This window comes from Macaca fascicularis, chromosome 20, assembly GCF_037993035.2.
Source record: "Macaca fascicularis isolate 582-1 chromosome 20, T2T-MFA8v1.1".
Taxonomy (NCBI): Eukaryota; Metazoa; Chordata; class Mammalia; order Primates; family Cercopithecidae; genus Macaca; species Macaca fascicularis.
Genome location: NC_088394.1, coordinates 68,245,639 through 68,267,708, shown reverse-complemented (window position 1 = coordinate 68,267,708; position 22,070 = coordinate 68,245,639). Strand labels below are relative to the sequence as shown.

Here is a 22,070-nt window from a genome sequence, read left to right as displayed (position 1 = left end):
TTCTGTGGTATTTCCTCCTCCCTACGGCTGAGGGTAGAATCCTCTGGTCCTTTTTTCCCCAGGGCTAACACATCACACCCTCATTGTAACCACGGAAATGTGGATTTGTACGCTCAGCTCTTACACGGGATGGCAGCAGTAGAAATGGTGCTAAGAGGTCTTAGTTTTGGGTTAGGTCTCTCTGCATCAGGCACATACTGGAGGCGGCACACGAGACCAGATTATTTGCAGCTACAGAAAACTGAGTTCAAATCTCAGCTCTGCAATATAGTGGATCTGTGCGTGTGGGACGTTACCTGACCTCTCTGGCATTTTTTCTCCCACTGGCAAATGGGGCTACTATTATCTTACTATTGTAAGCACTGAAAAGATAGTGTTCACAGATGCTTGTTAATAGTTTTTTGCTCTTCCATTGCCTTGTTGGTGAAACAACATTGACAGCTTCTAGTGGGTAAGGACATCCAAGACAGATTCAGCACACACAGATTTGGGGGTTTGGCTCAGAGCAGGCACACAATCAGCTCTTAGTGAACTAAATGAGCAGCCATATACCCAACCCTGACTACTCCCTCTCATGTACTATTCAGATGCTGAAGTAAGAATATAGATTATTAATAAAAACCACTTAGACAGTCACTTACAATATCATCTAGCTGCAGACAGACAGGATCTTCATCTCTTCCAAACCTGAGAACCAACACCTTCTCGGCAGTACTTTTGATCGCCTGGTCTACTTCCTTTTTGCTAGTCAGCTTGGGCAGCAGGAAGCTCATCCTGAGACAACCCAAATGTGAATCCTGTCACTCCTGAAATAAAGGTGCAAAGTTTAAAGATAGTTTAGATTAAGTGTGTGAGCCCTCATTAAAAAAAATTAATCCACAGAGTAGCTAATGCATTCACATGGTATAAAAGAAACATCATAGAAAGGTAATATCGTGGAATTTCCCTCTCCTTGTCCCTGCTCCTTGTGCCCTGTTTTCATTGCTCCCTCCCCCGGGCCAGATAAGTGCTTTCATTAGTTTCTCATGTATTTTTCAGAGTTTTGTTATGCATTCACAAAAAAATACAAATATGTGTTCCTACATTTTTTCTCTCCCTCTCTCTCCCCCCAAAAGATAGTCTATTCTATCAATGTTTCAGCAAGAAAGCGATGACACTCTCAACTTTGGTAATTTGAAAGCAGTTTAATGAAAGCAGTTGTAGAAAAACAACAGGGTAAAGTGTACTACTTTGGGGCTAGTAACACCGGGATGCTATACCCATCCTTAGGCCATGGGAGGAAGGAGCCATGGGAGGAAGCAGTTTTAAGAATTGTGTGGCAAAAAGAGGTGAGTGGAGAGGACAGTGTATAGGAGGGTGGCCTGCTGTTAAGTGTTGCGGCCACTCTCCTCCCTCCCTCCGACCTCTGCTTGTGAAACCACTGGCTGACTTCAACTGGAACCAGAGGGCAGGGGCCTGTTGAGGCAGGCAAACCTCCCCATCCCAGAGCATTCTAGAGGAGGATGAAGAATGGCTGTGGAGGGACCAATGGCAGATGTTCAGCGCACACACTTTATCTACTCTTCTGCACTTTTCATTATTTCAAACCTAACCTATGAAAATTGCCCCATACCTCTATATAGAACACATCCATATTCTTTGTCATGGCAGCATATTATTTCTTGCATGTGTTGTTACACATTTTAAACAGTCGTTTATTGTGTACATTATATTATTACAAAACCTGGCTTAAAGATTCTAGGTGCACCTCATTACATGGCAAACAGATCAGTTAAGAGTGTGTGTGAAAACTACAATTCCATAAACAAATCATAAAATGCTGAGGTACAAGGGGCTTAATCCAACCCCGTCATTTTACAAACTAGCTTGCTTACAGTTGCACTTCCTGTTACAACGACAAGGACTAGAATACAGGCCACCAACTTTCTAGTCCAAAAGAAGAGGTACAAGTGGACAGTAAATACATTTGAAAAGTTAAGCTTTACTAGTAAATTAAAAGATATGTTTATAAAGTCACTGAATTGGCGAAAATTAAACAAGACAGTGGCACACAATAATGGCAAGAGTATGAATGTAGGGGCAGACACAGGGAGTCCCTACAGGAATGCAGGCACAAAATCTTTCTGGAAAGAAAGGGAACATACTCTTTGACCAATAACTCCACTCCTTTCCTCTCTCCCTCTCTTTTCCTGAGACGGGGTCTCGCTATGTTGCCCAGGTTGGTCTCAACTTCCCAGGCTCAAGCAATCCTCCCGCCTCAGCCTCCCGAGTAGCTGGAACCTGAGGCGCGCGCCACAACTGCAGAAACACCAAAAAAAGAAAAAAACTTTGAACTCACTTTTGTACAAAACCTTATTACAATGTATTCCACAAAAACAACTGGAAATAAATATCCCCAAACACCATCAGTGGTCACCTCTGCGTATGAAGGCACGGGTGATTTTTATTTACAGCGGGGCGCGCATCTCTATTTTCCAAAATATCCGATATATGTATTTAAAGTCACCTGTGTTACGCTGCTCCTAGCCCACACGCGCTAGGGACCGTAGCACTTACCTTACTCGTCCACGCCGCCTCCCTCCCTTCCACTTTGTGACTGTCGGCAACCCCTTCTCGGAAGAGCCCGGGCGCGGACGGCTCCTTTCATCAGCCCCAAGCCGGGCAGAACCCTAAGGCCAAGTCACCCAGGACCTGTTGTCTAGCAACCCTTGTGGCCCCGCTAACGGGAAGGAAGCCGAATAGAAAACGCACAAGCACAGAAAACAAACTCCCGGTCGTCGGTCGGCCCCCGCTCAACAGCCCAATAAACAGAAGAGCTTCTAGTCACCGCCCACCTTGCTCGGCTCTGACCGGAAGCTAGGCGTCACCTCCGCCAGTGTTAAAGATGGTCGACCTTTTTCCCCTCCTTTTCCTGCCCCCAGACTAGAGGCGGGATGTCGTCTTTTAGACTGTGATTGGTCACAAGGAGACTCGGAAGTGTCTCTGATCAGAGCCCCAGAGGAGGCCTTGAGAGCCTGTTGGCGTTCCGTTCCACACTTGGATCCAGGAATCGGCGTGCTCCAGACTGCTCTCTATGGTAGCTTTGGGCGGATAGAGGGGGCCGCGCAAGGTATTAAGGGACAATAATGGCCGCTTTCAAGGTGTGGATTTTGGCTCCTTGAGCCTGTCTAAGCGAGGGGTGGCAGCGCCGGCGCCCCAAAATCCGGGACAGAAGGGTCCCAAGAGTCGCGCTTGGTGAGGTGAGAGTCCCTTCTTCCTTCCTGGCCTGCTCTTCTATAATCATGGCGGCTCCAGGCGGCGGATATTGGTTCCCTGCCTAGGTCCGGGCCCGTTTGGGGAGTTCCTCTGTCGTCCCTGTCACCCACCTTGCCTTACTCACCTCAGGGATGCTGCACCCGTCCTGCCCGTTTTGGCCTTTCTCCTTGCTCTGGTCAAATCCTGCTGCCTGGAGCGGCCTCGCCGAGATCCAGTAATGCTGCCTGGAGTGGCCTTGCTCCCTCTCCCAGGCCTCCGCTGTAACCCACCCCAGACTGTCTCCCAGCCCGAGTAGAACTCCTTGTGTCTTCCTCTGCTCTCTCACAGTGTTATTTATACCAGGCAATCTGGTGGGCGATCTCTTCTACTAGAATGTCAGCTTCAGGTGGGCGGAGATTTTTGTCTTGTTGTCTTCTCTGTTGCTGTCGCCGAGAACAGCAATTGGCTCAGGAACGCCCTCAGTGAATAATTGTTGAATGCGTGAATCTAGGTTCTTTCTTCCCTGGCTTTCTCGTACCCCTTGTAGTTTCTTTGCCATTAATTCTTCTCAAGAATCTTGCTCTTTAGCTCTTATTTGTTCTTCTCAGCAGCTAGTTAAGTCCTGTCTGGCTGCCTCCTTGTCATGTGTTGCTGGAATCTTCCTTTGCTGTCTCCAGAAATGTTTGGGTTTCTGTTCTCCTTTAATAAGTTTAAATTAATTCATTTTAAAGTTGATCAAACGCTTATTTTGCTAGACATTGAACTACAGCAGTCAACGACACATCCAGTGTTCTCTCACCTGTGTAGAATGGCAGTCCAGGGTACATTTCCTAGTTTAGACAACTATTGAGCAGAGCCTGTATATCTTTATTTTCTTGTGTGGATTTCCTCGCATACGTACAGATGTCACCAATATGCAGCTTTCTTTTTTCTGTTCTGCCTGATGGCATTTTCAAAATGTAACTCTTGTTTCTGCATTAATATTATGTGTCCAGTCTGTTTGGCAGTATTCTGTAGAGCTGTGCATTTAATTAGAGTTTGGTAAAAAATTCTGGATTCTGGTGGCACCTCCTTTGCTTTGCTAACTTGTTGGAATGAGAGGAATTATCCAAGCACCCAGAACTGGTATATGTTCATGAGTGGCAGATGTGTAGTGAGAGGTAAAGAGAAGCTTGTTCCAACTTGAGTGCCAGAAGTCTTGTAGCCACTTAAATACTTCTCAGTAACACCTTTTCCTAACCTAGTATTTCTCATAAATATTTTTGGTAAACATGGATTGTTATTAAACTGATTTTGGCTGCTGTGAGTAAATTGTTTTCTGTAAAACGCAGCTAGGCTAAGAAAAGCCACTGAAGTATGGAGAACATGGATGGTAGCCTTCTGCCCCATCTCCGTGCTGCTGTACCTGTTGTTTAAAGAGAGGAGGAGGTGGAACTCATGTAAAGAATGGGTGAGGGACCAACAGTATATAGCAAGATAGCAAATAATATAATGTAGCAGTTACATTTATGTTAACTCTTATGGTTCCATAAAGAGCTACTCTTTATGGTTTCATATACACTTTTTGTTTGATTCTCACAATAGCTTCATGGATTAGATAAAGTAAAAATTATTTCCATTTAATAGATATGAAATTATGGTTAAACAAAGATTAAGTTATTTACTTACCATCATACAGGTAGAAAGTATCAAGAGCCTGGTTTCTAATTGAGGTTTCTGACTCAAATTTAGTGGTGTTTTCCCTATACCCCTGTTACAGATGACATCAGGCTCTAGAAATTATCCCTTAGTGAGGCCTTTTATTGCCTCTTGGATCCTTGTTGGGGGTGGGGAGGAATATATGGGGGGTGTGTGTGTGTGTACCTATTTTGGTGTTTGTTGGGGGTTAGAATAGGAGGATCTTTGGAGATTGTCAGTGACTTGATGGAAAGGTCTTGTAGAGAGGCAGCAAAAGTAGTCCTGGTCTTAGGGGGAGATGGGAAAGGTTAATCACCTAAATATAACCATAACTGCATTTATTCTGGGATACGGTAGAGCTGAGCCTTTTCCAGTACCAAATGGTTTGCCTTCCTTCCAGAGAAATCCCAGATCCTGTGATGGGGGACACCAGTGAGGATGCCTCCATCCATCGATTGGAAGGCACTGATCTGGACTCTCAGGTTGGCGGTCTTATTTGCAAGACCAAAAGTGCGGCCAGCGAGCAGCATGTCTTCAAGGCACCTGCTCCCCGCCCTTCATTACTGGGACTGGACTTGCTGGCTTCCCTGAAACGGAGGGAGCGAGAGGAGAAGGACGATGGGGAGGACAAGAAGAAGTCCAAAATCTCCTCCTACAAGGACTGGGAAGAGAGCAAGGATGACCAGAAGGATGCCGAGGAAGAGGGCGGTGACCAGGCTGGCCGAAATATCCGGAAAGACAGGTAAAGGCCTCAGGAGGGGTTAGCCCATAGAGAAGCAAATGGAGGCTGGAAAATAACATCTCATGTTTATCTCTCAGTTTTCCTGTTGGAGATTTAGAGCTTTATGATTTTATTTTGATTCTGTAATATTGAAGGTAGGTAGGAGTTTGTGGGGAAAAACAAAGGTGACTAAAGACTAGATGGTAGAGGTTAGAAATGCCTTGGGTTGTTGCCATATGTGAGCCTGCTGTCTCAAGGAGACAAAGTGGAAAAGGAGAGATCACTTGTTTGGACAGCCAAAGGTTTTAGGGCAGAGTTTTTTTCCTATAGAGGGGCCCTTACCAGTTGCTCTCCCTGTTTCAGACATTATCGATCTGCCCGGGTAGAAACTCCATCCCATCCAGGTGGTGTGAGCGAAGAGTTTTGGGAACGCAGTCGGCAGAGAGAGCGGGAGCGGCGCGAACATGGTGTCTATGCCTCATCCAAAGAAGAAAAGGATTGGAAGAAGGAGAAATCGCGGGATCGAGACTATGACCGCAAGAGGGACAGAGGTAAACTGTCCAGCACATTTCCTGTTGTCCATTAGCATTTGAATAAATGTGTCAGCCTTTTTCTTGTTGCAGGAGTCTTTGCAACACCCATTAGTTAGGGAGTCCTGTTTGCATGATGTCCGCCTGAGTGGTTTTGACCCTGTTGGGATTGGGAATAGTAGTTTAAGAAAAGAACTGTTGCCTGTAACATAGGTGCTCTCCTTGAGTGTGTGGTCTTTGTTTTATTATGATAAAGGAGATAATGGGTAAATATGTACAAGAGACCAGCGTTTCTAATAGTATTGGTGATAGAGAAAGGACAGTGCTATGGAACAAAGCTAGACAAAAAAAATCCAATGCTGTCTTTGCTCAGTATTAAGTTTTATAGCTGATAGAATTATAACTATTAAAAAAAAAGATTTACTGTAAACTTGTACTATTATTTTTTGAATTTTTGCTAGAAAATAACTGTTACTGTGGGTTTGAAACTTTCTAGGCAGTAACTATTTTTCCCCCTTGGGAGAATGGGCATAGGTGAGTTTCAGGAGTCTACGGATCACATTCGAGCAGTGCAGGTTGCACCTGTGAGTGAGTGGGCAGCCTATGTCCTTTCTCTAGGGTGAAGATGGGTGTACCTTAGGATGGGGTGCATGTTTTTAAGCTTTGTGTGACTCTTCATAGATGACCGGGATAGAAGTAGGCACAGCAGCAGATCGGAGCGAGATGGAGGGTCAGAGCGTAGCAGCAGAAGAAATGAGCCTGAGAGCCCACGACATCGACCTAAAGGTAGACTCACTGTTTTGGTGGCTTGTGAGGATTCCAGTGTATAAAACGCAGAGTGAGTGACTCTTGTCTTCAGGGAGATTGCTGAGGCATTGAGTCAGAATTCCCGATTCCACCATGAACATCTTGGGATAGTTGGTTCTGAGTCAGGTGGGCACGGCTCTGCACTTGGGGTGGATATGGTTCCTGTAAGGTGAGAGGCTGGTTTGCTGAATGGCCAGTTTTCCAAATGGCAGGAAAGAATAGGGAGCTGGAGGTAGAAGGGTTTATTAAAAAGAACTATTTATATCCCAGAGGGGTGTGTTTGTAGAGATAAAGTAAATATCCCTTAAAATGTTGTCATAAACACAGAATGAAAACTGGACCATTGGCCAGGTGCAGTGGCTCATACCTGTAATCCCAGCACTTTGGGAGGCTGAGGCAGGCAGATCACTTGAGGTCAGGAGTTTGAGACCAGCCTGGCCAACATGGTGAAACCCCGTTCCTAGTGAAAGTACAAAAATTAGCCTGGGGTGGTGGCGGGCATCTATAATCCCAGCTATTTGGGAGGCTCAGGCAGGAGAATCACTTGAACCGGGAGGCTGACGTTGCAGTGAACCAAGATCACACCACTGTACTCCAGCGTGGGTGACAGAGCCAGACTTCCTCTCAAAAAAAAACAAAAAAAACAAAAAAAACAAAAAGAAAAATATATCCTGGACCACTAAAAATTGAGATATCTTAAAAAACTGTCAAAACCGATCTTACCCATTTTAGATACATGCAAGGTTTAGAAATAGTAAAAGAAGTAAATTTGGGGAATTTACTTTTGGCAACTGGTTCTAGAGCCATGTCGTGGTTAAGTGAGATGTTTCCTGTGGATGTGTCTTCTGTGAACCCAGATGCAGCCACCCCTTCGAGGTCTACCTGGGAGGAAGAGGACAGTGGCTATGGCTCCTCAAGGCGCTCCCAGTGGGAATCGCCCTCCCCGACGCCTTCCTATCGGGATTCTGAGCGGAGCCATCGGCTGTCCACTCGAGATCGAGACAGGTGATGTTCCGGGCAGAGCAGCCCAGTTTCGCTGGGTGGCGGTAAGGAGCCTCGGCAGGGAGAGCACATGGCGGCCAGTAGGACGTGGCTTAGCTCAGTGACAGTTTTGTGATGCTGGTGCTGCTGTTCCCAGGTCTGTGAGGGGCAAGTACTCGGATGACACGCCTCTGCCAACTCCCTCCTACAAATACAATGAGTGGGCCGATGACAGAAGACACTTGGGGTCCACCCCACGTCTGTCCAGAGGTCGAGGTGAGGCCTGGGGGGCAGGAGGCAGAAGAGCAGGCTTGCTCGCCCTAGCGAGGATGAGCAGGGGCTGCCCTTCTGGAGCTGCGTGGCCCTGCAGATCTGTCCGGGGCCTCTGGGGATAGGCCAGGGCGTGGACTGACCTGCTCCCTGTGCTCCTCCAGGAAGACGCGAGGAAGGCGAAGAAGGAATTTCATTTGACACGGAGGAGGAGCGGCAGCAGTGGGAGGATGACCAGAGGGTAAAACTTTATACCTCTGAGGGGCTGATCAAGGCTGGTGGCCGTCTGTAAATGGGTGACCCTCTAGCAGGACTGGGCTTTGATGAGGGTGCACCTGAGCCCTGTTCAGCCCCGATGCCCTGGAGTCTCTTTGCAGAGGCATAGGCGGCAGGGTGAACCCTGTCACTCACTGCAGTAGGCTGACCTAACTTTTCTGTTATGTGTTGGTGCCACCATGTGGTAACTCTAAGAAGTGCTGTTGTGATGGGCTGCCCTCCAGTCCTGTGTAGTCTCCCACTGTGGTTCTCCTCCAGACAGCACGTGGCTGCAGGGTGGCCTCTCCAGCACCCCTCACAAGGGTAGCTCCACTGCAGTAGTGACTTCCTACCACACGTCCCCTCCTCTGTTGGCCAAGTCTCGTGCATAAACTTGATCTGTCCCTCACTCCCTTGCTTCACCTCCTGCCCTGCAGCAAGCCGATCGGGATTGGTACATGATGGACGAGGGCTATGATGAGTTCCACAACCCACTGGCCTACTCCTCTGAGGACTATGTGAGGAGGCGGGAGCAGCACCTGCATAAACAGAAGCAGAAGCGCATTTCAGCTCAGCGGAGACAGATCAATGAGGTGAGGCAGCCTGCAGAAGTTGGAGCAGATTCAGAGCTGGCGGTAGAGCACGTGGGGAAGCAGCAGGTTATGCCCAAGTGAGGGCAGCACAGCTTGTGCCCTGATTGCCGAGAGGACCAGATCCTCTGGAGGTGGAAGAGGAGTGGGTGATGAACCTTTTAGTAGCTTAAGGGCAGCCCTGGCTCATACTTCTCTCTTTTGCAGTACTTCCTTGAGGGGAGGTACTGTTGATGGGAGCAGGTGCATTGGGACCTGCCTCTGTGGTCTGTGTTCTTTGTGTCTCTGATGTGGGCTAGGGGTGCTTACCATTCATATGTCCATCTAGAGGTTCTGATTTAGATGAAAGGTGCTGCTTCTTAGAACAAAGTCCTGCAGGTGATTTGGGATCAGTTCCTCTTCTGTCTTTGGAGCTGTGGGTAGAGGCCTGTGACATCTTTGCAGCCACCAGTGGCCTTCTGTCAGGACTTGATGTGTCGACACCTCGTAACCTTTCAGGACGACCTTTGGGGTGGAAATTTGAGTATGGCTCCCATTGTGTCCTCACAGGATAACGAGCGCTGGGAGACAAACCGCATGCTCACCAGTGGGGTGGTCCATCGGCTGGAGGTGGACGAGGATTTTGAAGAGGACAATGCAGCCAAGGTGCATCTGATGGTGCACAATCTGGTGCCTCCCTTTCTGGATGGGCGCATTGTCTTCACCAAGCAGGTGAGGCTCCTCTGTGGCCAGGGACAAGACAGCTCAGAGAGACCTGATGTGGGCCAGGTGCAGTGACTCATGCCTGTCATCCCCGCACTTTGGGAGGCTGAGGTGGGTGGATCATTGGTGACCAGGAGTTCAAGACCAGCCTGGGCAATATAGTGAAACCCGTCTCAAAAGTACAAAAATTAGCTGGGCGTGGTGGCAGGCACCTGTAGTTTCAGCTACTTGGGAGGCTGAGGCCGGAGAATTGCTTGAACCTGGGAGGCAGAAGCTGCAGTGAGCAGAGATCACACCACTGCACTCCAGCCTGGGTGACAGCGAGACTCTGTCTCAAAATAAAAAAAAAAAAGGCCTGATGTGGAGACAGGAAAAAGAGAAGGGGAAAAGTAGTCCTGTACCATGAGAGTATGGCAGTCCCTCTCACAGGCAGGACTCCTGCTGATTTTAATGGGCGTTGCTCTTTCTACCCACCGCGGCAGCCGGAGCCGGTGATTCCAGTGAAGGACGCCACTTCTGACCTGGCCATCATTGCTCGGAAAGGCAGCCAGACGGTGCGGAAGCACAGGGAGCAGAAGGAGCGCAAGAAGGTTGGTTTCTTGGCACCGGGGCTGGGAAGTCTGTGCGTATTTTTTTCTTTTTTCTTCTTTTCAAAAGTCTTATTAGGCCCACAGATAGAAGGTAGGAGTCCCCTCTATCAAGTCCTTATTCATGACAGCTGCGGGGCCTGGTGTTGGGAGAGCTGGAGGCTTGAGGCTCGGAATGCGTGGTCAGTGCCACCAGCGCCCTGGAGGAGTTTACCACCCGCAGGGTGAAGCCTGCTGTCCCCTGGGATTGATTTTCCATTGCCCACAGTCATGTGGCACGATGGAACAGACTGACCTTTTTCCTTTTCAGGCTCAGCACAAACACTGGGAACTGGCTGGGACCAAACTGGGAGATATAATGGGCGTCAAGAAGGAGGAAGAACCAGATAAAGCTGTGACGGAGGACGGGAAGGTGGACTACAGGTGGGCAGCCTGTGCCAGCAGCGGAGCAGCCTTGTTCCAAAGATGGGGGTCCCGCGCAAGCAGTCGCGGCAGAACTCATTGACTTTGTGGCTCCTGAGTGGGAGACTCTTAGGATGCCTGTCTGCATCTTCCACTCTCTCCGGTCCCTCCATCCTGGTCTCTTCACTGTCTTCCACTTTTCCTAGATGTGATTCCTGCTGCCCCACTGCTTCCTCTGGTACTGGTGTTGTGAGAGAAAGGAGGCCCAGGGAGGTTAAGTAACTTGTCTGAGGTCGCCCAGCTCATCAGTGAGGGAGTCATGATCAGACCCAGGCCGTCCCATATCAGAGCCACTCTGCTGAAATGCCTCCCAGGAGTTCATTGTGGGCCGCTGGGTTTTAGTCCCTTAGATTTCAGTTCACTATAAGAACTGCTTTTAAAAGAGGTTCCAAAATAGAAAGGGTTTTCTTATTGGCCAGTGACTTCTCTGTTCATAGAGGCATCTAAGCAGATGCTGAGTTGGGATTCCTGCGTTGGGCAGGTAGGTGGCTGGACTCATCTGCCCCTCAAGATCCTCATCCTTCGAATGCCGTCATGTTCTACTGAGCAGTCATCTGAGTTAATAATTCTCTCTACTCCTCTGTGAAATATCCAGATGAGAGGTTGATACTATTGATCAGCTCTTATTCATCTCTAGTTAACTTAATTCCTTAGGTATTAGTTATTGGGTGACCAGGAGGGACTGGGTGAAATTAGAAATAGGAAGCTCAGCAGAGCATGGGGCGGCAGATCAGACAGGAAGTCTCTGGGGAAGGGGTTGGGGAGGAGTCTGTGGACAGTTTGGAGCACCGAACTGGTGTCTTTTTGCCAGGCAGCTTTGAGAAAGTGACAGTGCTCTGCGTCTTGGGTGTGTTCACATATCAGACATTGAGAGCTTTCGGTAGAGGTTGCGGGTTACTGTTGAGTGGGGCTGTTTTCACAATTGTTTGAAAACAAAGCCGTACAGACTATGCTTTCCTGCTGTCCTGCCAAGAGGAGGGAGGAAGTTTGACCCATGTCGTGTGCTCTGCACCCTTACCTCCTCCCAGGGCCTGTGTGGCTATTTTAGCCCTTTAGGTGCTGTGCTGAAATTGCCTGAGGGTATTTTCTAAAAGTTTGTGACCTGGGGATTGATTTCCACTCCTCTTCTGCTCACTCGGTTTTGGTTAGAGGGTTTGCTAGCGTGGTAATGTGTAACTCCTCCGATCCGTGTTCAGCTCCGTTGGACCCTGTGGTGTTGAGTGTGTTGTGGATGATGGATTCTCACATAGCAGCTTCAGTCCTGAGGCCGATGAGAACCGTCTTAGATTCCCTGGCTGCTTTGGTGTCTCAGACTCTTGCCGAAGTCCTCATTCCTGAGCGTAGGAAGAAGGGCAGTAACCCAATCAGGAAGGACAGCATGGGGCACCATACAGGGTCTTTAGGCTGCTGTGTGTTCCTAGGACAGAGCAGAAGTTTGCAGATCACATGAAGAAAAAGAGCGAAGCCAGCAGTGAATTTGCAAAGAAGAAGTCCATCCTGGAGCAGAGGCAGTACCTGCCCATCTTTGCAGTGCAGCAGGAGCTGCTCACTATTATCAGGTAACTTCACCCGGGGCCCAAGAATCTAGTGTCAAATCAGGGGTGCCCTTGGTCTCCCATGTTTACCCAGGAGCTCTTTTTCTTTTGTGCATTGTACCCAATGGAGAAGGGAAATAATTTTTTCCTCTGACCTCATGCCTGGGGTACACTGCACAAAGTAACGGGATGGCACCATTTTGTTTTAGCTCACCTGTTTAAACCTCACTATATTCCAGACGTTTCCGGTGGTATCCCAGTAAGAGGCTGTTTTCCCAGTGAAATTCTCCCTTCTAAACTGGCATGCTCCCTGGATAGCTAGTCACGGGGATAGGAGGTAGCGGAGGCTTCTCGAAGGCTGGGCGTTGGCCTTCCACTTTGGCTGATAAGTCCTTTGCCTCCTTGTCCTTGTAGAGACAACAGCATCGTGATCGTGGTTGGGGAGACAGGGAGTGGTAAGACCACTCAGCTGACACAGTACCTGCATGAAGATGGTTACACAGACTACGGGATGATTGGGTGTACCCAGCCCCGGCGTGTAGCTGCCATGTCAGTGGCCAAGAGAGTCAGTGAAGAGATGGGGGGAAACCTTGGTGAGGAGGTGAGTGGGCGTGGGGGCTGAGTCATGTTGTTATTCCCTGGTAGCCTCCACCCATTTGTGCCAAAGGGTGTGATCTGCTAAGACCCGGACCCCAGTACGGGGTGTGCTGGTGGTGAGCCGGTGGCCAGGGCATCTGAGCCATCTCTCTGACCTCCAGGTGGGCTATGCCATCCGCTTTGAAGACTGCACTTCAGAGAACACCTTGATCAAATACATGACTGACGGGATCCTGCTCCGAGAGTCCCTCCGGGAAGCCGACCTGGATCACTACAGCGCCATCATCATGGACGAGGCCCACGAGCGCTCCCTCAACACTGACGTGCTCTTCGGGCTGCTCCGGGAGGTGAGGGCTGTGTGGTTTGGTGTCTCTGCGCATGGGGTGTTGACCAGTGCACCACCAGTAGCTAGTGGGGTGCTCCAGGTGGGCTGAGGGGTTCTCCGGCAGGCCGGAGTTTCCTGAGGCCTCTGGTTGCAGAGTTCACATTCGGGTTGTAGTTTATGCTGTTCTTGCCCTGCTGAGGGTGACTTGGGGTTTTCTGGGCAGTGGCTCCATTGCTTCACTCTTCAGGACTGGTAAGAATCGAATAGGCCTGTTCGTCAGCTTTGGCTTCTGTTTCCTCGGGGGTGGTGCTGATGGGACTGGGGCAGGAGCCAAGGGTCCCCACCATGGAGGCCTCTGAGCCGCCTCTTCTCTCAGGTGGTGGCTCGGCGCTCAGACCTGAAGCTCATCGTCACATCAGCCACGATGGATGCAGAGAAGTTTGCTGCCTTTTTTGGGAATGTCCCCATCTTCCACATCCCTGGCCGTACCTTCCCTGTTGACATTCTCTTCAGCAAGGTATTGAGGCCACCATGTTACGAACTGACCCTTCTGTGCCATGCACTTCTTTGATGAGAAGCCGGCTGGAGGGTGGGTAGGGGACTGGGTTGGAGAAGATTTCTTGGGGACCATGGGGCAAATGGGGCAGCCTGCAGCTCTGGGGCTCAGGGGGACCAAGGACTCTGCTCTGGGTGAGGTTTCGTTTCATTGTTTCTTTGGGGCTGAAGTACAGGGCCCAGGGAGGCACTGTGCCTTCTTGTGGAGGCCTCGCAGTCAGGCCCATCTGGAGGTGACTCTTAAAGTCCATGGCTGCAGCCCAGAGCAGTGCCTGGGCCACAGGGCTCCCAAGGGATGCCTGGCCTGCGCTTCTAGTACCTCCCTCTGACTGTGTCCCCACTGCTGTTGCAGACCCCACAGGAGGATTACGTGGAGGCTGCAGTGAAGCAGTCCTTGCAGGTACACCTGTCGGGGGCCCCTGGGGACATCCTTATCTTCATGCCTGGCCAGGAGGACATTGAGGTGCGTGCCTTGGTCACAACTGTGATGAGTGGGTGTGTCCTGCATATGAAAGGTTAGGGTTCCAGTGTCTCACAGCTTCTCCCTGGGCTCTCAGGTGACCTCAGACCAAATTGTGGAGCATCTGGAGGAACTAGAGAATGCACCTGCCCTGGCCGTGCTGCCCATCTACTCTCAGCTGCCTTCTGACCTGCAGGCCAAAATCTTCCAGAAGGTGTGACAGCAGGAATGTCCAGGAATGGCTTCTGGAGTTCTCTAAAGGAAGCGAGAGGGGATGTGACTGTCCTGGCAAGGGGTGGGCTAGGAGGTGGGCTTTTCCCCCTCGTGAAGCCTTTCCTGTCTCGAGGGACTCATTTTTCCCTCCCTGTATGTCCTGCTCTAGGCTCCAGATGGCGTTCGGAAGTGCATTGTTGCCACCAACATTGCCGAGACGTCTCTGACTGTTGATGGCATCATGTTTGTTATCGATTCTGGTTATTGCAAATTAAAGGTAAGACTAGAAGACAGGGCCTGGGTCTTCACCGGAAGCTAACTGAGCTGTGGGATGGGAAGCCAGGGCCTTGCTCTGGCCCTGGGATGCGGGGAGCGCGTGGAAGTGGTGGTGGTGGTAGGAGGCTCACATTGACTCACTGTGCTTGGTTCGTTTAACTCGTCTACCTCGATGAGGTAGAGAATTTAACAGTAGAGCTCACAGAGCTGGTGTTTGTGGGGAAGACTTCTTCAGGTGTTCATGAGAACATTTCTAGAGGCTCCTAGCTCTTCCTCTGCCATGTGTAGCAACCAGGGCTTGCCTTTGTCTCAGGCCTACCTCCACTTTCCCTTCACTCTGTCCTTTGTCAGCTCTTTGCCATCCCCTCCTAGGTCTTCAACCCCAGGATTGGCATGGATGCTCTGCAGATCTATCCCATTAGCCAGGCCAATGCCAACCAGCGGTCAGGGCGAGCCGGCAGGACGGGCCCAGGTCAGTGTTTCAGGTAGGAGCCCTGTGCTAGCCTGCTTTCCGGGGCAGCGCCGGGGTTGCTGAGCATGGAACCTGGGCGGGGGCGGGCAGGATGCTGGCCCTAGAGTTGGTCCCCAAGGCTGGAAGCTGCTGGCAGGGCTGCCGCTTGTTAGTCCTTTCATCCTATGCTACTGAGGAAGGAAGGAGTGGCTTTCCAGGGAGCTCTGAGGTCTGAGGCCAACTTACATGGATGTAGATAGACTTGCAGGTAATTACAGCCTGCCTCCCTTCAGAGGGTAGGTCTGGACAAATGATGCCGTTGGTTCTTTATTTCTATTGTTTTCTTTCCCTGTTTTCTTTTCTTTCTTTCTTTTTTTTTTTTTTTCCAATTAGAGACAGAGTCTTGCTCTGTCACCCAGGCTGAAGTGTGGTGGTACAATCACGGCTCACTGCAGCCTTGATCTCTTGCACTCAAGTGAGCCTCCCACCTCAGTCTCCCAAGTGGCTGAGATTGCAGGCAGGCACCACCACACCTGGCTAATTTTTTTCATATTTTGTAGAGATGGGGTCTTGCTATATTGCCCAGGCTGGTATTGTGAACTTCTGGCTTAAAGCAATTCTCCTGTCTTGGCCTCCCAAAGTGTTGGCATTAGAAGCGTGAACCACTGTGCCTGGCTCTCTGCCCCTTTTTTGTTCAAATTAAAAATAAAATGTATTCACTATAGAGCATTAGTGACTATAGAAAAATATAAAGGAAATAAAACCCAGCCATGATTCTAGTCCCAGGCCCATTGGTTCCAGAAATGAAACAGATGGCTGGGCGCGGTGGCTCATGCCTGTAATCCTAGCACTTTGGGAGGCCGAGGTGGGCAGATCACAAGGTCAGGAGTTCAAGACCAGCCTGGCCAATATGGTGAAACCCCATCTCTACTAAAAATACAAAAATCAACTGGGCGTGGTGGTGGGTGCCTGTAGTCCCAGCTGCTCGGGAGGCAGAGGCAGGAGAATCGCCTGAACCTGGGAGGCAGAGGTTGGGCGATAGAGCCAGACTTCGTCTAAAAAAAAAGGAGAAATGAAACAGGTAAGAGGCCCCAGAAGGGCTGAATTGGCAGGCTGGAGTTTGAATGGGTGGAAGTCAGTGATTCACTGAGGTAGGGGGTGGGGAGAAGAAATGAGAATGTCCTCCCTCCCTGTGGGATTCCATCTGGACTGGCTTGCCGTGGGGTTTCCTTGTGGTGAGAAGATGGGGTCTTCTCCCCGGCAGGCTCTACACCCAGAGCGCCTACAAGAATGAGCTCCTGACCACCACAGTGCCCGAGATCCAGAGGACCAACCTGGCCAACGTGGTGCTGCTGCTCAAGTCCCTTGGGGTGCAGGACCTGCTGCAGTTCCACTTCATGGACCCGCCCCCGGAGGACAACATGCTCAACTCCATGTATCAGCTCTGGATCCTCGGGGCCCTGGACAACACAGGTGAAGTGGCCCTGGGAGCCTCATGGGTGCTGGCGCTTGACTTCCCTCTTCTCTCTACTGTCCCATCAAATATCTGGGTTTGCTCATCCTAGGTGGTCTGACTTCTACCGGGCGGCTGATGGTGGAGTTCCCGCTGGACCCTGCCCTGTCCAAGATGCTCATCGTGTCCTGTGACATGGGCTGCAGTTCCGAGATCTTGCTCATCGTCTCCATGCTCTCCGTCCCGGCCATCTTCTACAGGCCCAAGGTGGGGCAGCAGCTGGCTCTCCTCTCTCCCCAGAGGGCTCGAGCAAGCGTCGGAAAGGGGAATGGCTTCTCTCTGTATAACTGAAATGGAACAGAGGGTGGAATCAAAGTTTCTGAAGAATGATTTTGCTGTTCTCGGTTAAGCAGGTTGGGGTAGGGGAAAGGAAGGGCTGGGCCAGTGGTTCTCAGGAAATGCTTTGGAAATTTGCAAGAGCATTTTTTATCTTCTGGTATGGTTGCTCTTGCGCCCTCATGTTTTAGAATAGACCTTTGTAAAAATTGTTTTTCTCAAATTGTCAGGGCAACCTGTTGACATGTTTGAAGTTCTATGTGTGGGTAGTTGGTAGTGTTAGAACCTCTGGGATGTGCTCAGTGGGCCTGGACCCCCCTGTACTTAGAGTGAAGGTTCTTTTTTCCTTCCTAGGGTCGAGAGGAGGAGAGTGATCAAATCCGGGAGAAGTTCGCTGTCCCTGAGAGCGATCATTTGACCTACCTGAATGTCTACCTGCAGTGGAAGAACAATAATTACTCCACCATCTGGTGTAACGATCATTTCATCCATGCTAAGGCCATGCGGAAGGTAGGGGTGGTGGATGAGCAGGATATTGGGATGAGGGGAGGGTCAGGAGGGAAGGAGGTCCCTCCTGGCATCTCCGTGTCCTGCCCTAGGTCCGGGAGGTGCGAGCTCAACTCAAAGACATCATGGTGCAGCAGCGGATGAGCCTGGCCTCGTGTGGCACTGACTGGGACATCGTCAGGAAGTGCATCTGTGCTGCCTATTTCCACCAAGCAGCCAAGCTCAAGGTGAGCCCAGGAGCCCAGGGGGCCCCTCCCGGCCTGATACCTGTATGAGGGCAAAGTCATCCTTTCTCCTGGTGCGGTTCTGCAGAGCTGGGCTTCCCCCAAAGGCCGTGTCAAGACAGCGTTAAGGGATGGGGTAGCTGCCCAAATGGGTGGTGTTTTCCTGACATGGCTGCCTGTTGTGTCTCCTCCCTAGGGAATCGGGGAGTACGTGAACATCCGCACGGGGATGCCCTGCCACTTGCACCCCACCAGCTCCCTTTTTGGAATGGGCTACACCCCAGATTACATAGTGTATCACGAGTTGGTCATGACCACCAAGGTGAGTCTTTTCAGAGGCACTTGCATAACGCAGGCCCCCTGTCTGGCCAGGCTTTGAAACCCTTCACTGCCTTCTGGCATGAGCTTTTAGCCTGGGAACCTTAAGGCCACATGCGTTGCTTTGCGGGGTGTGTGAGGTTAGTTTTCATTTGGGGACTTGGGGAGGCTCTGCACAGGGTTGACCTCTAGACTGCAGTGACCTCAGCTGTGCGGGCAGGATCGTTCCCCACTTGCTGCTTGGGATGAGCAACTCCTCTTGGTGTCATCAGTAGGATTTTCAGAGAGGTTGGGCGTTTTCTCTTAGACACTGGGGGGCATTTTCTCAGGTGTGGAGGAGTTTGGATGGGAGTATCTGGGGTTTTTCCCTTCCTTGTTTCAGCCTTGCAGAGTCAGGGATTGGCCCCTTCCCATGTGGCTCCTAATTATGGAACCACTCTGGGAGGGACATTGGCCCTCCTGTGACCCTCGCCTCCCTGCCCTTCTGCCCACAGGAGTACATGCAGTGCGTGACCGCTGTGGACGGGGAGTGGCTGGCGGAGCTGGGCCCCATGTTCTACAGCGTGAAACAGGCGGGCAAGTCACGGCAGGTGAGGTTCTGTGCTCCGCGAGGGTGCTGTTTGCTTGTGGGGTCAATGTTCCTTCCACTGGGTATTGCAGAATTGTGATCATCCAACCCACTTACTTCTCTCTGCAGACATAAAGGCTGCGATCTAGCAGGCTGGTCTGTGATTCCCCACCACCCACTCCAAAAACCAAAAAACTCATTATTGAAAAGTCCAAATATTCATAAAAGTGGGAAAAACAGTACAACAGGCCACCATGAATTCAATGCCGTGCCTCTATAATTGTCAACATTTGTTCAGTTTCACTATTCCTACCCCCATCCACACACACCCATTTTTTTTTCTGGAACATTTTAAAGCTTATCTCATATATCATATTATTCATCCATAAATACTTGAGTATGTGTCTCTGACTAAAAGGACTTAAAATTTTAAATATAGCATCTGCGCCATTATCACTCATAAAGAAATGAATACTGAATGTCACCTAAGTCTTCAGTCCGCATTTGGATTTCTCTATTTGTCTCAAAGATAACTTCTTATGATCGATTGGCTTGAATTAGGATCCAGACATTGCAACTGCTTATGTGTGTTAACTGTTTCATTCTAGAACAGGCTCCACCCCACGCTTTTTCCATGACATTGATGTATTGGAGCCGCCAGGTTGTTTGTCCTGTCAGATAGTCCGTATGATGTATTTGCCTCATCACTTGCTCACAGTGGTGTCAACCTGTGCCTGTGTTTCGTGCACTTGCTGTAAGCTGGTGATGAGTCCAGTCGCTCTATGAGATCGTGGCTCAGCTGTGTGTGGCAGGGATGCCTGCCTGTGGCGCTCTGAACCTCCTCTTAGATGCCTTCAGGAGGTGTGTGAGGTCTGGTGGCCCCACCTTTGCTGTTGGGAGGATGGATGAGGGGCCACAGTGGTGGCAGCCTGCCCCTTCCCTGATAGGTTTCCACTGCTCCTCCATCTCCTTGAGGTTTTAGTGTCTGTCGATAGCCGTCACCTAGATCTATATTTAGGGTTGCAAAATGGTGCTGGGCTTTGGCTTACCCCTTTCGTAGCATCATTCTCCCGACACCAGGCTCTCCTGCATCTTATGCCTGTCAGTTCCAGCCAGCAGGTAACGTCTTCCCTGTTTTTCTGTACTTCCTGGCATAGTTGTGAACTTGATTTTTCAAAAAAGAAGGAAATGTAAGTACTTCCTGGACTGAGGGATGACTGAGTTAGGACTGATTGTTCCGTGTTTTGAGTCAATCTTGAGTCAATGAAAAAAGCAGGCCTCAGCTGTAGAAGAGAAGGTAGCTTTGGTACTGGGGCAGGCAGCCATGTGGAGCACTGGGCTGGTGGATGCAGCGCCTGGTTTGTTGCAGGGATTTGGGTGCTGACGAAGCCTCCTTCCTTAGTGGTCCCCAGTAGGCTCAGCCAGGTCTGTCCCTCTTCGATAGGAGAACCGTCGTCGGGCCAAAGAGGAAGCCTCTGCCATGGAGGAGGAGATGGCGCTGGCCGAGGAACAGCTGCGAGCACGGCGGCAGGAGCAGGAGAAGCGCAGCCCCCTGGGCAGTGTCAGGTGAGCTCCAGCCTTGGGACTCTGGCTGGGGTGGCACCCATCCCAGGAGGCTGCCAGAGACCAGGCCCTGATGCAGGGTCAGGATTTATGGGAAGGTACATGTGTGAAGGCGAACTGGTGACAGAAGTTGCTTGTGCATTGGGTGGTCACATGGACAGGTGGGAGGAGTTCCCAACAGTTTTAAAGGGGCGACTGTACGCCTGCAACTCCCAGTCATCGGCAGGGATTCAGGGCCTGAGGTGGCCTGGAGTAGCAGAGTGGGTCTCACAGCTTTACTCACAAGCAAGAGGGTTGGAAACCACAGTGCAGTGGGGAGAAGTGTGCCTTGGGCTTCTGTGTCTGTGCTGGTCCCCGGAGTTAGGCCAGACTTGACAGGTCGCAGGCACAGTCCTCCGTGAGACCACCCTCACTTCAGATACCAGCTGCAGGTGTGGACACCATCCTCACTTCCAGCCAACCCTCCACAAATCTGGGGATCCCTGTGGACCCCTGCAGGTTCAGTATTTGCTAGAATGACTTCCAGAACTCCGGAGAGTGCTGTACTTACCATTATAGATTTATTATACCAAAAAGGTACAAATTAAAGCAGCCAAAGGGAGAGATGTATAGAACAAGGTCTGGGAGGGTCTCAAATGTGAAGCCTCGTTCGTCCTCAGGAACACGTCCCCACATGGCACACTGATGCATGACAGTATGACAGGTTATCGCCAGCCAGGAAGCTCACCTGAACTTCAGTGTCCGGAGTTCTTATCATCGGGGTTCGGTTCAGGTACTTAGGCACGAATGACTGAATCATTGTCACGTGGTAGCGCTCAGCCTCGAGTCCCCTCTCCTCTCCAGAGGTGAGGCTGATAGCACGTGGCTCAGAGCACCCGTGCTACCCCATGCCGAGAGGCCAGCCCGCCTTGAGTCATCTTGTTGGATAAACTCAAGGGGCTCACCAAGAGTCACCTCATTAGCATAATCTCTCAGAAGAGGGCTGAGGGGCCCCATGAATAGCAGACACTCCAGTCACTTGGGAAATTCCAAGGGTTTAGAGTTGCCTCCCAGGCATTGGGGACAAAGGCAGGCTGCTGTGCAGTTGGAGTGGCGGCAGTGAGGTGGAGGGAAGCTGCCTTTGTAGCTCCCCTAGGGGCTGTGGGAGGAGTTGTTAAAATCTGATCTAAAGCATTTCGGAATGAGTGAGCTTCCTTGATTACATCGCCAGTCGAACATGGGGGCAGCGGGGGAGTGGGAATGTGCCCGGGAGGAGATCCCTCGGCCCCAGAGCTTCCCACCACGGGTTAGGAACAGTAAGTCCTGGGGCTCTGCATCCTCCTGCCCTCCCTGCTGGGGGTGAGGGCACGGTGTTTCCTGATCCCTCCTGCTGTGTCTCCAGGTCTACGAAGATCTACACTCCAGGCCGGAAAGAGCAAGGGGAGCCTATGACCCCTCGCCGCACGCCAGCCCGCTTTGGTCTGTGAGCTGAGGCTGTCCCCAGAGAGGATGGCAGCAGGTATTGGGTCCTGAGCCCTCTGGCGGGAGCCCTGAGGCTGCGGACAAAGCCCTTTCATCTGAGGACTTTCATCTGTGCACATCACGGCCCCCTAGGGCAGTTCCTGCTGGACTAGACTCTGGCAGAGGAGGTGGAGTTCTTCCATGCAGGAGTGTGATATGGCAGGAGCCAGGCTGCAGAGCATCCGAGATGCTGCCGGGAGGTGGCTGGACCCATTGCATCCAAATAAACTGACCCAGGACGCTTGGCGTATGTGTGACTTGGTTGTGGCTGTGTCTTTTTTAATCCTTGTGTAAAGCAGCAAAAAAGACCTAAAGGGAATTGTAATTTGGTTATAATTCAGGATTTGGAAATAAATTTATTATTTGTAAAACA

General features: G+C 50.6%; 2 protein-coding genes across 35 annotated transcripts in view; one reads left to right on the top strand and one right to left on the bottom strand.

Moving 5' to 3' along the window:
- The window catches only part of TXNL4B (thioredoxin like 4B), a 71,610-nt gene extending 67,978 nt beyond the window's left edge, over positions 1 to 3,632 (bottom strand). For 7 of the 26 annotated variants that reach the window (XR_012429332.1, XM_045381966.3, XM_074027866.1 and 4 more), the window contains exons 1-3: positions 2,557 to 2,847; positions 2,145 to 2,298; positions 642 to 806 (exon numbers count right to left, since the gene is read on the bottom strand). Coding sequence is in view for 22 of the 26 variants with exons in the window: in XM_045381966.3 (XP_045237901.2) it covers positions 642 to 773 (132 nt within the window). In the remaining 4 variants the exon portion in view is untranslated. Of the gene's footprint in view, positions 1 to 641; positions 807 to 2,144; positions 2,299 to 2,556; positions 2,863 to 3,379 lie in introns of those variants that run through there. The other 19 variants (XR_012429335.1, XR_012429334.1, XM_065537366.2 and 16 more) reach the window with 5 other exon arrangements.
- On the top strand, positions 3,035 to 22,070 carry DHX38 (DEAH-box helicase 38). Of its 9 annotated transcripts, none has more exons than XM_015442917.3 (28): positions 3,035 to 3,076; positions 5,312 to 5,653; positions 5,996 to 6,183; positions 6,844 to 6,948; positions 7,827 to 7,974; positions 8,108 to 8,226; positions 8,385 to 8,461; positions 8,913 to 9,068; positions 9,615 to 9,776; positions 10,250 to 10,357; positions 10,665 to 10,777; positions 12,238 to 12,375; positions 12,766 to 12,952; positions 13,110 to 13,295; positions 13,650 to 13,790; positions 14,181 to 14,291; positions 14,386 to 14,502; positions 14,671 to 14,778; positions 15,150 to 15,262; positions 16,493 to 16,701; positions 16,794 to 16,948; positions 17,372 to 17,527; positions 17,617 to 17,751; positions 17,945 to 18,070; positions 18,561 to 18,656; positions 20,079 to 20,200; positions 20,857 to 20,969; positions 21,579 to 22,070. In XM_015442917.3, the coding sequence occupies exons 2-28, from the start codon at positions 5,331 to 5,333 to the stop codon at positions 21,626 to 21,628; spliced, it is 3,762 nt and encodes a 1,253-aa protein (XP_015298403.3). In that variant the 5' UTR covers positions 3,035 to 3,076; positions 5,312 to 5,330; the 3' UTR covers positions 21,629 to 22,070. The 9 variants fall into 9 exon arrangements, 6 of the variants coding, with proteins under 6 accessions (XP_015298403.3, XP_015298402.3, XP_015298401.3 ...); XM_015442916.3 differs by having other exon boundaries at positions 3,035 to 3,109; XM_015442915.3 differs by having other exon boundaries at positions 3,035 to 3,239.